Genomic DNA, 18,522 nt, shown 5'->3' with positions numbered 1-18,522 from the left:
GAGCACATAGTCATGTCACTGACTGTCCTCAGAGGAGCTCACACTCTAATCCTACCATAGTCATAGCCTAATGTCCAACCATATTATTATTATGTATTTATATACCACTGACATCTCCTGCAGCACGTTATAGAGTACATAGTCATGTCACTGACTGTCCTCCGAGGAGCTCACACTCTAATCCCACCATAGTCATAGTCTAATGTCCTACCATATTATTATTATGTATTTATATAGCACTGACATCTCCTGCAGCACATTACAGAGTACATAGTCATGTCACTGACTGTCCTCAGAGGAGCTCACAATCTAATCCTACCATAGTCATAGTGTAATGTCCTACCATATTATTATTATGTAGTTATATAGCACTGACATATTCTGCAGCACTTTACAGAGTACATAGTCATGTCACTGACTGTCCCCAGAGGAGCTCACACTCTAATCCCACCATAGTCATAGTCTAATGTCCTACCATATTATTATTATGTATTTATATAGCACTGACATCTCCTGCAGCACTGTACAGAGTACATAGTCATGTCACTGACTGTCCTCAGAGGAGCTCACAATCTAATCCTACCATAGTCATAGCCTAATGTCCTACCATATTATTATTATGTATTTATATAGCACTGTCATCTTCTGCAGCACATTACAGAGTACATAGTCATGTCACTGACTGTCCCCAGAGGAGCTCACAATCTAACCTCTACCATATTATTATGTATTTATATAGTACTGACATCTTCTGCAGCGCTGTAAAGAGTACATAGTCATGTCACTGACTGTCCTCAGAGGAGCTCACAATCTAATCCCTACCATAGTCATAGACTAATTTCCTACCATATTATTATTGTGCATTTATATAGCGCTGGCATCTTCTGCAGCGCTGTACAAAGTCATGTCACTGACTGTCCTCAGAGGAGCTCACAAACTAATCCTATTACAATCATAGACTAATGTCCTCCCATATTATTATTGTGTACTTCTATAGTGCTGACATCTTCTGCAGTGCTGCAGAGTACACTGAATAATTTATGTCACTGACTGTCCTCAGAGGATCTCACGAAACATATCTTCTTAGAACTCAGCACTGAACTAAGTTTAGAATAGTTTAATGGTTTTGGAATATTGATTTTTGTTTACAAAACATATTGAGATAGACACGTGTATTTGTGAGGCAGACGCAGAGTGTGTGTACAGTGTATGTGTGGGTGAGTGATGTGTGTGTGTGATGTGTGTGTGATGTGTGTGTGTGGTGTGTGATGTGTGTGGTGTGTGTGTGTTGGTGTGTGTGTGTTGGTGTGTGTTGGTGTGTGTGTTGGTGTGGGTGTGTGTGTTGGTGTGGGTGTTGGTGTGGGTGTGTGTGTTGGTGTGTGTGTGTTGGTGTGTGTGTGTTGTGTGTGTGTGTTGTGTGTGTGGTGTGTGTGTGTGTTGCTATTATAGCCTTCTCGAAGGTCGATTCAGGATTCGTGTAATTGAAACTTGTAATTTTTTGGGACTAATCCCTGTTCCTGTGCTTAGTCACTTGAGTGGCTGGCAATGATACATTGAACTTTGTGTTCTGTCTCTTTGGGGGTACAGACTGATACACAAGACATGTGATACCTTAATGTTCTGGGCTTAAAGAGCACCTGTCACCATACCAGAAGCTGAATAGAAACCTCACATGAAAGGTTAAAGGTAGAAAGTACCAATTCACACCGGCCAAGTTACTGCTGACTAGGGATGATCACAGATATGCAAATAATTCCGAGTTGATGCAAATTTTTATGCAAATGTATGCAGCTTGAAAATGGACCAATCAATTTAAACCTGGGTTTAAACTGGTCCATTTACAAACTGCATACGTTTGCATACAAATTTGCATCATTTCAGAAGAATTTGCATCTCATTGATCATCCCTACTGCTGATCCGAGGTCTCTGCTACATGTAACCCAGAGCATGCAGCAAGGGGGATTGGGGACTCTGTGGTGGAGGAGGGGGCTGTCCGACTTGAGGCGGTGGCCAGGGAGGGAGGGGGGACAGGCTGGGTACCTATTCTGGGGGCACCTATACCTGGTTAACCTATACTGGGGCTCCTATATCTGGCTTCCTATACTGGGGGCACCTATACCTGGCTATCTATACCGGGCGCACCTATACCTGGCTACTTATACTGGTGGCACCTATACCTGGCTACCTATACTGGTGCCTCCAATATACCAAGATACCTGGCTACCTATACTGGTGCCTCCAATATACCACGATACCTGGCTACTTACCTATACTGAGTTTTCTTTTTTGTAGCACTGCGGCTATAACATGCAGTGCAAATTTCCAGGGTGCTGTGCGATCATTCCAAAGGAGGGGGGGGGGAGAAATGCATCGTCCCAAGTTTACTGAGATAGGTTGTCCAATCGCTTAACTGGTCAACGGTTAAACCACCAGGGAGTCAAGCAGTCAGCACCTGGGCCCAGAGGAGGTGCGGACAAATGTGCTGTAAGTACAAAATGACTGGGTCTCGACCTGGATTTAAAGGCTATAAAAGCTCAATTCTTTATTGCATCACCGCATAGGTACGCACAACGTTTCGGCACGTGGGCCTTTGCCAAGTGCCGTCGAGACCCGGTCACTTTCTACTTCCCTCGCAAGTTTGCCTCAGCCAGCAAAAAGTCTTGAACCGTCCTGGTCTGTGAATTATATATAACCGAGTAAGATTTCTGGAGAAACTTTCAGTTATTAGCAGGGCCTCATTACACTCCGATATAAAATATTTGAGTGATAGGTATTGATTGCTACTTTAATAGGACATTGGTTTGTAGGAACTTTGTTTTAAAGAGACGAACGTAAGTACAGCTCTCATACTTACCCGGGGCTTCCTCCCGCCCCATAAACGTGGTTAAGTCCCACGCCGTTCTCCCGCGGTCTGCCCTTCAGCCACGGTGAGATTATCAGGCTCAGTGACGTCAGTCCGGGTCTACTGCGCATGCGCGGGAGGTCTAAGCATGCGCAGTAGACCCTGACTGGCATCGACTGAGCCTGGTACCTGAGCTCACTGCGGCTGAAAGGCAGACCGCGGGAGAACGGCGTGGGAGGAGGAAGCCTTGGGTAAGTATAGTTGAGTTGTACTTACATTTGTCTCTGAGTCACTTTAAAGAGGAACTGTCGCTAAAATCTTAAAATTTAAAATGCATACAAATAACAAGTACATTTTTACCAGAGTAAAATGAGCCATACATTACTTTTCTCCTATGTTGCTGTCACTAAAGCTCAACACACACCATACAATCTTGGTTGTACAGATGTACCAAATCTATGTAGTATAAGGGCCAACAGATTGAAAATACCTTGAATGATTGATTGGATAAGCTCTTATACTACATGAAAGTGGTAAGATTGAACAACCAACCACAGATTGTATGGTGTATGTTGAGCCTTACAGTAGGTAGTAGAAATCTGACATTACCGACAGATTTTGGGCTAGTCCATCTCTTCATGGGGGATTCTCAGCATGGCCTTTATTCTTCATAAAGACATTCCCTGAAAATGATTAATACAAAGATGCTGGCCAGCCTCCCTGCTCTCTGCACACTATTTTGGCAGTTGGACGGAGCAACTGCCATTCATTAAGTGCTTTCAAAAGTAAAGAAAACCTGAACGATTTTAGGAAAAGATTGATTTGCACGATTTCTGTCAGAAATTGCGATTTCGATTCGATTCACAATTTTCTTCAAATCAATCTTTCGCTTTCAGGGTCACATATTCATCGTGTATGGGGGCAGGGGGCTGAACCCTCTGGACTAGACCTGGAGTGTATGAGGGCGGAGCCTAGTGGTGGCGGGGTCTGTGTGCTCTGTGCGAGACAGTGAAGCTGCGCAGAGCAATGTATGCATGAAGCCGGCAGAGCTTCTGTGCTGTTGCTGCGGAGGTTCTGTGGTGATGCTGGGGCCAGTGAACGATGACACTGTGCAGACTTGGAGCCCGTGAAGGGAGAGTCTCATCGGGTATGAGGGCAGCGGGGGGTGGATCCAGAGCAGCACATAGCTTGCCGATCGCTGGTATGACGGCGACAGCGGTAGGCGGAGCCGTAGAGAGCAGCCCAGCTTCTCCTATTCCCCCGATCTACTCATTGTGTATGCCGGCGGGGGGCGGAACGCATGGACCAGCACAGCGGAGAAAGGGAAAAACCGCAGCTATTGACGATCCCTAGATCGTCTTAACAGCAATCGCGGTTTCTATGTAAAACCGCAAAACCATTCAACCCTACCAAGAACCCCCCATGAGAAGATGGGCTAGTCCAAAATCTGTTGGTAATATCAGATTTCTACGACTTACTGTAAATGCCAGCAACATAGGAGAAAAGTAATTTATGGCTCATTTTACTCTGGAAGGATCGTACTTCTTATTTCTATACGTTTTAAATTTTAAGATTTACACGACAGTTCCTCTTTAAGTTAAGTAAATCCACTATTTTACACAACAAAACCAAAAGAGAACAGCGACACCAATTCATAGGTCCTCATACCCAGAACTAGAGCAGAATCACCCACCAGGCAACCTAAGCAGGTGCTTGGGGGCTTAGTGGATGTCAAGGAGCCCACCAGCGACCTCCTCTGACCTCTCTACACTTCAGCTTACCAAAAAGACCACAAGGGGCCCAAAGTCTTACCTTACCTAGGGCCCCCATTACATCCTAATCTATCTCTGCCAGGTTTGGGAGCCCTTCAGACGGTTTTGCCGGCCCTTTCTTACATAGTTATTGGCTGCTTAGCTCTCCGCCCCTCTTCTGTTCCCAACCACCATCCACCTCAAGTTGTTTGCAGCCTGGATTTGGACCAATCAAAATCAGCAGGAAGTGGCTATGACGGGCCCCAATTCCAAACGGCATACAATTTGTATTAAATATGCATACGAGTCAGAATACTTTAAATATCAACGAGTAGAATACATACACACCTCCAATTTTGATTGGCCAATCACTGGCCAGTTGGACCACCTCCATGTAGTATGGGGGCTTACCTACACAATCTGTTTTATAGTATTCAAAATCTGCTGATCCTCATACTACTTGGAGGTGGAAAAATTGGCCAATCAAAATTGATTTGTGTGTGTACGCACCCCAAGTTAACCACCCGTTACATTACAAGATAGAGGATCCCAGTGAGGCAAGAGTGATGGAACATAACAAAAAATGAATACTAACAGCTAATCACGACTAAAAATGGACTAGATATAATACAGATTAGAAGCGTGCATAATATTTTTCTCGCCACAGGTCCCTGGAACTACTGATCATTCTGACATGCAGTTTTCAGTAAGTACAGCCCCCAGTTGTGACTGATGTAACAGAAAGGTTTCCCATTAATAACATTGGCCACAAAGTCTTCCCATTAAAGGGACTCCGAGCACCTCTCATGGGCATGCCTTTAAGCCAGACGACTTCCAACAAAGTCGTGCTATGACCCCTCTGGAGGAGCCTCTTGCAATGGCCATGCGTGTCACTTCCTCTTCCTGCTTCATTCAGTGATGCACTTCTCTAACAGAGAAGACAGGGGTGACCCGGAAGTTATAACATAGCCAAGATGGCAGCCACGATTTTTAAATTGAAATCGAACAAAAACTATTTGGTGTAGAACGGCGATTCAGGCATCAAATGAAAGAGGAGAGCACGAGCTACAGAAAGCTATGCATCTTTAAGTACTTTGCAGTACTGGTCGGAGTCTTAAAGCGGTATTGTCACCATAAAAATCAAATTTCAACAGCAACTTGTCTGAGTGTATTAAGTGATAAAGATGCTAATCCTGCATTCAAAACTTGCAAAACTTTTTCTGCTGTTATGGTTTGGAGTTATCACATACCTTAGGAGCACAGGCCCTAGTGCCAAAGAGTTGAATGCTGGGAGTTCTTTTTATCTATAATATATTCCTCCTCTTCCATTTATTTCCCTGCCGAGCTGCTTATCAGAAACACCCTCTGATTACTTGTGTTTACAAGCAAGGCTGAGGTGACTCAGTGATTAGATGTGTAAATAAAAAATAGACAGTGCAGTTGTTAGTATACACCTCAGTGGGAGTGTCTGAAGACTCTGGGAGGAGGGCAGCTAATGAATACACAATGAGCAAATGAAGGGAGGGGGGGGAAACAAGAGTCAGGGAGGATATGATGTCAGCATTAGCTTGGCAAGATGGCCACTGCCTAGAATAGGATTTTCTGCCTTTCCTTTATAAAATTCACAGGAATCATTATGTGGATAGCACAATACATCTGTTATGTAAGTAGAAGTAGTATTTATCTACTTATATTATTTTTTCTATTTCTAGGTTAGCATGGGTGTCGCTTGTTCTTTAAAGGCATGCCCAGGGAGGTGCTTGGAGTCCCTTTAATAACACTGGCCAAAAACAAGCAAATAGCAAAAACAGGCTACAACACAAATGGTTAAATTTTCTTACATTTAACGGCATTGAGAACCCTGCTGTCCAGCGGCTTCCTGCTCGGGTCACTGGTGGAAGAGCGGATTCCGGTTCCACAGCTGTTGGCAAGGGTGTTCCTGAAACGACCAATAAGAAGAGATCAATAAGAGAGCACATGACCTGACACAGAACCCACGGTGACGTCTGGGCAGCCATCTTGAATTTCACAAGCTGGTCTGCATCGTCTCGTCAGCCACACATCGGAAGCGGGCGTCGCCTCCCTGCAGAAATGATCATGCCATGCATGACGACTGTTTCTCGGGGAAATGTTGTGGGCAGATAGGGCTCACCACGTCCAGATAAGCAGCATTCTGCCAGATGTGACTGACGGCCATTTCCGTTTGGAGAACATAAAGGAAATGAAAATGTCACGTTCTGGCGGAACACAGGAGGGACTATTTTGAGAGAAAGGAAAAGGCGACATGGAAGAGTTGCTACAGCGACACTTTCCTTCCCTCTGGGTGAGCCGTTGTTGTGGTGAAATATCTACTTTTGTTCAGCACAGCATAAAATATACTCAATTATGACAATTCTATCCCATTGAAAGAAGATTTCTCTTCAACACTCTGGAAAATGCTGTCTGATGGAAGCAGAAATATTTTTTTTATGTTACAGATGAAACAGTGAGGCATATTCGAGATCAGCCTTTCAAAAGAGACAGCTGGTAGCCAGGAGGTGATGGTCTACTATCTATCTACCTACTTATCTTCCTTTCTGTTTCCATTCATGGCATCTCCATCCATCATTCCCTCCATCCATGCCATCATGTCTCTCCATCTCTCTACCTCTCGTCCAATACCATTTCCTAATCCTCCGCCTTCCCTTCAGACATATCCCATCTGCCCATCTCTCCATCTGTGCCATCTTTACCCATCCACCATGTGAGTTCATCTCTCTATCTCCTCCTCATCCAATAATACCATCTGCTAATCTTCCATCCTTCCCTTCAGTCTTGTCCTCTTATCCCTTCTGCCCAGACATGCCATCTCTACCCAGCCATCATGTCTGTCCATCTCTCTCTCCTCCTCGTCCAATACCATCTCTAATCAAACTCTCTTCCCTTCATCCATGTCATCTGCCCATATCTTCATCCATCCATGCCATCATGTCTTTCTATCTCTCTATCTACCCCTCGTTCAATATCATTTCTTAATCCTCCACCTACAGCCATGTCCTCTTATCCCATCTACTCATCTCTAAATCCGTGCCATCTCTACCCATCCATTGTGTCTGTTCAGCTCTTTGTCTCTTCCTCATCCAATACCATCTTTAACCATCCATCCATCCCTTCAGCTATGTCCTCTTATCCCATCTGCCCATCTCTCCATCCATCTCTACCCTTCCATCTCTCTATCTCCTCCTTGATCCAACACCATCTCTAATCCTCTGCCCTTCCTTACAGCCATGTCCTCTTATCCCATCCGTGCCATCTCTACCTAGCCATTGTCTCTGTCCATCTCTCCAGCGTGTCCTCATCCAATACCATCTCTAATCATCCACCCCTACCTACATCCATGCCAGCTGCCCACTCTTCATCAATCTTCTGTTTCCATCCATGATATCTCTATCCATCCATCATGTCATTCCATTTCTCTACACATCCCTTATCCAATACCATCTCTAATCATCCAACCTTCCCCTCATCCGCGCCATCTACCATATTTCCACCTGTTTTCATTCATGCCATCTCCATCCATCCGTCAGCTAATGCTGTGATTCCCGTCATCCATGCCATCTCTACCTATCCATCCTATGCAGCCATCTCTCCACCCATCCTCCTCTTCGTTCAATCCTTGCCATCTCTATGCGTCAGTGTCATAGGACTTCTCAAATCCTTCACCCCTCCGTCCATTTCTCCATTAATTTGTGCCATCGCTACCCTCACAACCATTCATCTTTTTCTCCATCTATAGCTTTCTTTTTCTATTCATAATATATTTACCTACCCACCAGACCTTTAACCATCAACCCATCTGTCCAGGCCAGCTCCAGCTGTCCACTGTAACTTTACATGTCTCTGTCCATTTCTATATTCGTCCATATTGTTTGTTCACCGTTCACTATTCTCCAATATGTCCATCTCCTTGTTCATCCATGCTTTCTCTACTTCCCTGCCCCATATGTCCTTATCTTTCCATCCATCTCGTCTGTCTATCTCGCTTAATATTCATGTCATCTGACCTTCTCTCTATCCATCTCTTTTCATCCAGTGACACCTCTACCCATCTGTCTTCATTTAATGCCCCCTATACCAATCTATCCATCCAACCTGGCTCTCTCTTTACTCTTCTATCCATCACTTTCTTGCCATGACATCTCTAGGCAGCCCACATTTTTCCACCTCTGCACATCAATCCACATGTCTCTTCGCTGCATCTCATACCCTCTCCACAAGCTGCCCACCTATTCCATCTGCCCAAATCTCTCTATTATCTAATGCCCTTTGTATCCATCTATTCCATGCAATGCCATCTCTCTCCAGCCATCTATGCTAGATCCATGCCTCCAACATTTTCCCACCCATGGCATCTCTGAATATCCACCCCAGCTGTTTATCTCTTTCCATCTTATATCATCTCCACTTGTTGTCCATTTTGGTCTAATTGTCCCACTTTTGCCCATCCACCCCTCTGTCCTTTCATGCCATCACTAACTATCTGTCCATGGTTTTCCATATATGCAATCGCATCTCTCCATTTGTCCATAGGTTTCCATCTATGCCATCCCTCCCAATCCAACCCATTCCTTTTCCGTTCTGCCTATATACTCCACCCATCCACTAGTCCATCTTCAACACTTCTATGACTACATCCTAAGGGTCATTATTATCTCATGGTCTGTCCATCCTACCTGTCATTGTCATCTCATGGTCTGTCCATCTTAAGGTGCGTACACACGCCCGGTGGATCGCTCAGAAACAGCCTTATCAGTCTGCCGACAGTGCGTACACATGCGCTACTGTCACCTGAAAGTCCGCCCAGCGGGAGGGTCTGACGGACCAGTCGTTGGCGGGCGTAGTGCGTGTGTGTACGCACCTTTACTTCTCGTTATTATCTCATGGTCTGTCCATCCTACCTGTCATTATCATCTCATGGTCTGTCCATCCTACTTTTCATTACTATCTCATGGTCTCTCCGTCCTACCTGTCATTGTTAAGTAATTGTCTGTCCATCCTATCAGTCGTTATCTCATAGTCTGTCCTTCGTACCTCTTATTATCAACTCATGGTCTGTCTGTCCAACCAGTCATTGTCATCTCATGGTCTGTCCATCCTATTTCTCGTTTTTACCTCATGGTCTGTCCATCCTACCTCTCGTTATCTCATGGTCTGTCCATCCTATTTCTCGTTATCTCATGGTCTGTCCATCCTATTTCTCGTTTTTATCTCATGGTCACTCCATCCTACCTCTCGTTATCTCATGGTCTGTCCATCCTATTACTCATTATCTCATGGTCTCTCCATCCTACCTGTCATTGTCATCTCATGGTCTGTCCATCCTATTTCTCGTTTTTATCTCATGGTCACTCCATCCTACCTCTCGTTATCTCATGGTCTGTCTATCCTATTTCTCGTTTTTATATCATGGTCACTCCATCCTACCTCTCGCTATCTCATGGTCTGTCCATCCTATTACTCATTGTCATCTCATGGTCTGTCCATCCTATTTCTCGTTATCTCATGGTCTGTCTATCCTATTTCTCGTTTTTATATCATGGTCACTCCATCCTACCTCTCGTTATCTCATGGTCTGTCCATCCTATTACTCATTATTATCTCATGGTCTCTCCATCCTACCTGTCATTGTCATCTCATGGTCTGTCCATCCTATTTCTCGTTATCTCATGCTCTCTCCATCCCACCTCTTGGTATCTCATGGAATGTCTCTCTGTCTCCAACACCCCATAGGCAAGAAATGTGACAGCAGATGAGATCTTCACCGACCTACCGATCAAAGAAGGTGGCGAGGAGTCTTCTTAGCAGGACTTTATGCTTGACACCGGCACACAGGTGACAGTTCATGAGCTGTCCTCGGGTAATGTACACTCCGGAGCCTGGTGAAGAGGGTTTATGTTTAGTAGAAGAAATGACAGCAACCCCCGTCTCACGATTTTATAGCATATCCATTACTACTAAGATGTAGACAACACTAATAATAGAATTCAAAGTATGAGCTGATCTCTTAAAGGGACACTTAAGTCAAACAAAAAAATTGAGTTTTACTCACCTGAGGCTTCCAATAGCCCCCTGCAGCTGATCGTTGCCCTCGCCGTGTCTCTCCGATCCTCCCGTCCCCGCCGGCAGCCACTTCCTGTTTCGGTGACAGGAGCTGACAGGCTGGGGACGCAAATGATTCTTCGCGTTCCTGGCCACAATAGCGCCCTCTATGCTGCTATAGCATATATCATATACCATATAGCAGCATAGAGGGTGCTAATGTGTCTGGGAATGCGAAGAATCACTTGCGTCCCCAGCCTGTCAGCTCCTGTCACTGAAACAGGAAGTGGCTGCCGGCGGGGCCAGGAGGATCGGAGGGAGACGGCGAGGGCACCGGACAGCTGCAGGGGGCTATTGGAAGCCCTAGGTGAGTAAAACTCGTTTTTTTTGTTTGACTTAAGTGTCCCTTTAATGGAAACTATAAATGGGAATTATTATGGCAACCTTCATACTCCCCGCATTATTTTTTTTTTAAATATAATTTGCCTGGCTGTCATGCTATTCCTTTCTACAGGCCATTACACACGCCTGCCGAAAAACCGCCTCAGCTGATAATCCAGCGTGCGTATGGCAGCCCCCTGACCTGCAAGTGATCCACCAGGCGGATCTACTCACCACCAGCGACACTGATACCCCATCACTCCCCCACCTGCCACGTGACGTCACGTGCCGCTCGTCATCCCGCCGCTAAGCAACAGTGCATTGTTAGCTTTACTGCTGACATGCGTGTGTGCAGCCCAGCGATATCGCCCAAGGGGATCAGGTCCTGATCCTAGGCGGGTGACATCAGTTGGTAGTGTGGTCGCGGCTTACACTGACTAAAGGCTCGCACACACGTCCAAACAATCTGTGCAACTACCATCTAAACTTGTCTGTTGGAAGATAAGTTTGGCGTGTGAATGCCCTATTGGCTCCCATTGCCAGGAGTGGTCTGCGACAGCGTGGCGATACTGCACAGGCGCAGAACGGTCCCGGCAATGGGAGCGCGGGCGGACGGACTGCGCCGACTGGATGAATTACCAGCCCGCCTATTGCAGGATCCGGGCAGCCTGGGAGGACAGCGAGGGTCCGATAAGACTGAAGGGGGCTGGAGGAAGCCCCACCCCAGGTATGTATGAGTTTTTTGTTTCATTGATCTCAGGTACCCTTTAAGGAAATTGATTGTTTATGTTCCCAATTTAAAGCACATCTGAAGTGAAAGGTATATGGGAGACTGCCATATTTATTTTCTTTTAAGCAATACCAGTTGCCTGGCTATCCTGCTGATCCTCTGCCTCTAACACTTTTAGCGGTAGACCCTGAACAAGCATGCAGCAGATCAGGTGACTGAAGTGTGACTGGATTAGCTGCATGCTTGTTTCAGGTGTGTGATTCAGACACTACTGCAGCCAAAGAGATCAGCAGGACAGACAACTGGTATTGTTTAACAGGAAATAAATATGGCCGCCTCTATATCCCTCTCGTTTTAGGTGTCCTTTAAACTGCTGAAACATATTTAAGCTTTCATCTGCATTTTGCTGTGCTTTTTGAGACGACCGGCGCTTTAAGACACCCGACTGGCGCATTTCTCAGCTGCGGCTGGCGTGAAACGGTTAATCTGGCTGTCACAGGACAGGTCCCAGCGGGGGAATGATAATTTCTCACTCCATTATACTGAGAGAAGGAGACATCTCATGGCGATCCAGCCTTCTCGCAAGCCGCAGACGCTGAGCCTTTTTTTTTTTTCCTCTTTCCCTTTTTAACAAATCACATTCTCCGATAAATCGATGGAATGAGGACAGCGCTGGGCGTACGGCGAGAGATCTGGCTCCCCCTCCCCGAGCTCCGTTACCTCAGATGAACTCGCGCACGCACAGATCTGCGGGTATTGATTCTAATTATAATGTGCTGACTGCGGAGAAGCGGAACTCGCGCCCCTACAGTCGGCTCGTTCTGCACGCTGCGAGGGAGGGGGGGGGCGTCCGCATTATAGCACAGGCTGATGGCGGCATTCCTCAGCTCTGGCTGAACGAGACCTTTATTCGCGGGGCCGGAGGGATCAGTCGTCGGGGGAGACGCCGCGGCAGATGTCTCTGCGCCCGGAGGCCAGCGTGGCAAAGGCGGCGCGCACAATGCTGCAGGCATGACCGCCGTTTTATGGCATTTCACATGCAGGCAAGGATGAGATGTGAACCAGAGGGCGGCCATGTTGTCCCCTTTGTGGGCCTATTAGAACGAGGAACGCGAGGCAACTTATCGATTAACACCGAGAACATCTGCCCATGAAAAACCCTCTCCCCGCCTTTTGTTTTCATTGCTAGTAGCAACATATTACTCTTCTAAAAACAAGGCCGAATAAAGAGTATTGTTTTCAGGAGTAATTCTTTATTTTTTCTGTATAAGAATAAAAAGGCTTAAAGGATACCCAATGTGACATAATGAGATAGACATTAACTACGCTGTGCTCTTTTTTTCTTTCACTGAAAGAGTTAAATATCAGGTATGTAAGTGGCTGACTCAGTCCTGACTCAGACAGGAAGTGACTACAGTGTGACCCTCACTGATAAGAAATTCCAACTATAAAAAACTTTCCTAGCAGAAAATGGCTTCTGAGAGCAAGGAAGAGATAAAAAGGGAATTTCTTATCAGTGAGGGTCACACTGTAGTCACTTCCTGTCTGAGTCAGGACTGAGTCAGCTACTTACATACCTGATATGTAGCTCTTTCAGGCAGAGAAAGAAAAAAAGGAACACAGCCTAGATATTTGTGTGCTAGGCACTGTACATACACATGTCTATCTCATTATGTCACATGTCACTTTGGGTATCCTTTAATTTAACTCTGCTGGCCAGAGAGATTGTTAATGAGGAGCAAGGAACTCTGACTTGTGTGCTAAATTAAAGGCCACCTGTAGTGAGAGGAATATGGAGGCTGCCATATTTATTTCCTTATAAACTATACCAGTTGCCTGGCAGTCCTGCTGATCTCTCTGGCTGCAGTAGTGTCTGAATCACACACCTGAAACAAGCATGCAGCTAATCCAGTCACACTTCAGTCAGAGCACCTGATCTGCTGCATGCTTGTTCAGGGGCTATGGCTAAAAGTTTTAGAGGCAGGGGATCAGCAGGACAGCCAGGTAATCTGCATCGTTTGATATAAATATAGCAGCCCAATATCCCTCTCACTTCAGTTGTCCCTTTTAAAGGACACCTGAAATGAGAGCGATATGGAGGCTGCAATATTTATTTCCGTTTAAACAATACCAGTTACCTGGCTTTCCTGCTGATCCTCTAAATCTGGGTACACAAGATTCAATTTCCCTTCCAATTGATGGCTAATCTGACAGGAAGCTGTATGGTGTGTACATGTCCAAACTGCTCCCAATCGATAAATGGATCAATTTCCCTATGACAGTGATCTGCAAACTTGGTCCTCCAGCTGTTAAGGAACTACAAGTCCCACAATGGATTGCAGCAGTCTGACAGCCACTGTCATGATTCATAAAGGCAAATGCATTGTGGGACTTGTAGTTCCTTAACAGCTGGAGGGCCGAGTTTGCAGATCACTGCCCTATAATAACTTTGGAAAACAAGCTGCATGCTTGTTTCAGGTGTGGGATTCAGACACTACTGCAGCCAGAGAGATCAGCAAGACAGCCAGGAAACTGGTATTGTTTAACAGGAAATAAATATGTCAGCTTCCATATACCTCACAGTGCAGGTGTCCTTTAAGGAATAAGAATAAAGCGACTTGCGATTAAATTTGCATAAAATGCACAATTATTCGCATCTATGAGCAGCCCTGAATGGTTTAAGGATATTGGCCACGCCCCCTGCAGTAGTGAGAAAGGAAGGTGATTGGTGCATGCACCACGTCCCTCTCAGAAGTGACTGCAGGGGCGGGGTCACTGTTAAGATGTAGAAACCCCTCCTCCAGGTATATTTAGGCGGGATTGCTGCTGGGGAATTTTGGGCAGCACTGTACAGTAGGGGTGACCATGTTAAATTCAGCAATTACTGGCTACAGTCGGAAATTTGGGCACGAGAGGTGACCGATAAAATAGCGGAGGCGGAGTTACTCCATTATCTAGCGGAACTCTGCAGGGACGGGGGTTGGGCGGGTGGTTTTAAGCGGACATATAGCTGCTTGATGGGAGCGGTAGTATCCCAGAGTTTGGCTACATTCTTGCCGAGCTTTTGCCAATCTGATTATTGGGCTAGCTGGGGAGGTTTATTACTGGGCTTAGTGTTAGGAGTAGGCAGGGGAAGGTGGTACAATGGCCGACCGGCATCTGCCGGCTCCCGAACCGGTGACACAAACTCACAACTGGAATCTCCTGGCTCACAAACTGGTGACGCCAACACACAACGTACAACCTGCATCTGCTGGCACACGAACTGGTGACACAAACTCACAACTGGAATCTCTTGGTTCACAAACTGGGGACGCCAACACACAACGTACAACCTGCATCTGCCGGCTCCCGAACCGGTGACACAAACTCACAACTGGAATCTCTTGGTTCACAAACTGGTGACGCCAACACACAACGTACAACCTGCATCTGCTGGCACACGGACTGGTGACACAAACACACAACGTACAACCGGAATCTCCTGGCTCACAAACTGGTGACGCCAACACACAACGTACAACCTGCATCTGCTGGCACACGAACTGGTGACACAAACTCACAACTGGAATCTCTTGGTTCACAAACTGGTGACGCCAACACACAACGTACAACCTGCATCTGCCGGCTCCCGAACCGGTGACACAAACTCACAACTGGAATCTCTTGGTTCACAAACTGGTGACGCCAACACACAACGTACAACCTGCATCTGCCGGCTCCCGAACCGGTGACACAAACTCACAACTGGAATCTCCTGGCTCACAAACTGGTGACGCCAACACACAACGTACAACCTGCATCTGCTGGCACACGAACTGGTGACACAAACACAACGTACAACCAGAATCTCCTGGCTTGGGAACTGGTGACACAAACGCACAACCGGCAACTGCCGGCTCCCAAACCGGTGACTCAAACACATACAACCGGCATCTGCAGTGACGCAAACACACAACGTACAACCGTCATCTGCCCCCTCACTAACCGGTGACGCAAACACACATAACATACAACCGGCATATGCAAGCTCACGATCTGGTGACAAAAACACACAACGTACAACCGGCTCACGATCCGGTGACACAAATACACAATGTACAACTGGCATCTGCCGGCTTACACACCGGTGACACAAGCACACAACATACAACTGGCATCTGCTGGCACCCGAACCGGTGACACAAACACACAAAACATACAACCAGCATCTGTCGGCTCACTATCGGGTGACAAAAACACACAACATACAACCGACTCACGATCTGGTGACACAAATACACAATGTACAACCGGCATCTGTCGGCTCACGATCCGGTCACAAAAACACACAACATACAACCGGATCACGGTCCGGTGACACAAATACACATAACGTACAACCGGCATCAGCAGGCTCATGAACCGGTGACATGAACACACAACGTACAACCGGCATCTGCCAGGTAGTGAATGGGCAGCTAAGATCCACAAAACCGATTTCTGTGTTCCCGGCCTCTGAAACGTTACTGCTGCAGATTTGCGTGAAAAAAATCTGATCAGATTTCTCATGATGGGAGATTTGGAGGGGAGCGAAACCCCGGAACACCTGCTAGCGGCGATATTAATTCTGGAGAGGGAATAAGTCCGCTACTGGATGTATTATGTAGCGGAGATATTAATCTGCCTTCTGCAGATTGAAAAATGCAAATCGCCGCAATCCGCAGGTGTGCGCAGACACGATTTACGGCCGTTCCTCACTGTGAAAATAACCCGTGTCACGTTTAATAGCGACACATAAAATGTAAACGGCAACAAAATGAATATTCCGCCGGCATTACGAGCGGCGGTATTCTGTATGCTAACAAGCCTTTACAGCGCACCGCCAATTGGGGCGCCGCACAGGTAAAATTGATTTTGTTGGGAGCGAACGCAGAAGTCTGGGTGCCGGGAGCGTCCTGCGGAGGCGACCGCCACAAAGAGGAGGCTTAAAGTGTCTGTAATCCTGAAAATTACTGCTCTGCTTATGTAAGAGCCATCAACGCTTGTGGGAAAAAGGATATCTAATGCGCAGATTACTTCTACCCCAGGGCCGGCCATAAGGGCCCATTCACACTCGGGTGGTTCACAGGCGTTTACCGCCAATTCCCAAATCACCGGCGTTCGATAGCGCTTTGAAAAGCGCTAATGTAATTAAAATTATATGGCAGTGATCTCGGCGATCTCCGACGATCCACAATAAATGAAATTGCGGTGCATGCATCCCTTTCTTGCGATTCTAGAGCGACCGCAATTGAAATGTTAAAGCGAATCAAAAAAAAATGTTCAGTAAAAAAAAAAAAAAATATGCAAAAAATCCCGGTTGCACGTTATCAAATCCCCAGTGTGGATCGGTCCTTAGGCCAGTACTGATAGTGTAATGGTTAAGGGTTCTGCCTCTGACACAGGAGACCTGGGTTCGAATCTCGGCTCTGCCTGTTCAGTAAGCCAGCACTAATTCAGTAGGAGACCTTTGGCAAGTCTCCCTTACACTGCTACTGCCAATAGAGCGCGCCCTAGTGGCTGCAGCTCTGGCGCTTTGAGTCCGCAAGGAGAAAAGTGCAATATAAATGTTATTTGTCTTGTCTTGTCTTGTACATATGCTAGAGAGTGTTCTCGGTCAGGGTGGTCTCTGCTGATATTCTAGTGTGAGTACAGCCACCCTGAAAGGATACCCGAAGTGACATGTGACATGATGAGACAGACATGGGTATGTACAGTGCCTAGCAGACACATAACTAGGCTGTGTTCCTTATTTTTCTTTCTCTGCCAGAAAGAGTTAAATATCAGGTATGTAAGTGGCTGACTCAGTCCTGACAGGAAGTGACTACAGTGTGACCCTCACTGATAAGAAATTCCAACCATAAAACACTTTCCTAGCAGAAAATGGCTTTTGAGAGCAGGAAAGAGATAAGAAGGGTCAATAGTTCATAGATTTTAGCTCTGGCAAACTTCAATGAATGTGGCATTGAGCAAAAACAATAAAACAGTTAAAACTTAAAAAGTAGATTTGAGGCTCCCTGCACGCAATTCCGATTTTTAATCTGTTTTTACATCCGATTTCGATTTTTAATCTTTACTGCATGCTGCATTTTTTCCTCTGTTTTTCTGTTGATTGCATTGCATTGAATTGCATTCAGGGAAAATCGGAACCGGAATTGAAATCGCAAATTGGATTTGCAGTGTGCAGGAAGCCTAAAGGAGTTATCAGGGAAAATCTACAAAATGAGCTTTACTCACCTGGGGCTTTCTCCAGCAGTAGTTCTGCGTCTGCGCAGTAAGCCGCGTACAACGTGAGCTTGCAGTGAGCGGTTGAGAGAGTTTGAGAGGCACAAAACTTGCATAGTCCTGCATCAACTCAAAATTATTTGTATCTAGCTGACTATCCCTGAGGGCTGGAACCCACTAAAGCGATTTTCTGAGCGTTTACGGAGCGATTCAAACCGCTAGCGATTTCCCTAAACGCTCAGCTAATGTTAATGGGTGGGCCAAATTCCACTGGAGCGATTGCGATTACCAAATCGCAAAACGCAGGACATGCAGCATTTTTGGGCGTTGGCGTTGCAATGTTAGCGTCTGCAATGTAAAGTATATAAACAGCATCTGCATGCTCATTCTGGGCAGGGACAACGCCTCTTTTCCAGTTGTTAGGCAGTGAAATGCCTCTCAAACTCTCAACTGCTCACTGCTGCCTGGTAACTGCACGCTGCTGCCAGGCAAC

At 46.2% G+C, this 18,522-nt stretch overlaps 1 protein-coding gene across 13 annotated transcripts in view; it reads right to left on the bottom strand.

The window, feature by feature from the left end:
* The window catches only part of NACC2 (NACC family member 2), a 247,789-nt gene that overhangs the window by 11,667 nt on the left and 217,600 nt on the right, over nucleotides 1-18,522 (bottom strand). For all 13 annotated transcript variants that reach the window (XM_068249108.1, XM_068249116.1, XM_068249111.1 and 10 more), the window contains 2 exons: nucleotides 10,404-10,509; nucleotides 6,436-6,533 (listed from right to left, as the gene is read on the bottom strand). In XM_068249108.1, the coding sequence (XP_068105209.1) occupies nucleotides 6,436-6,533; nucleotides 10,404-10,509 (204 nt within the window). The remainder of the gene's footprint in view (nucleotides 1-6,435; nucleotides 6,534-10,403; nucleotides 10,510-18,522) is intronic.

Source organism: Hyperolius riggenbachi, chromosome 8 (assembly GCF_040937935.1).
Source record: "Hyperolius riggenbachi isolate aHypRig1 chromosome 8, aHypRig1.pri, whole genome shotgun sequence".
In the NCBI taxonomy this organism is placed as follows: domain Eukaryota; kingdom Metazoa; phylum Chordata; class Amphibia; order Anura; family Hyperoliidae; genus Hyperolius; species Hyperolius riggenbachi.
The sequence above is the reverse complement of the archived record's forward strand: the minus strand, read 5'-3'. Positions and strand labels throughout refer to the sequence as shown.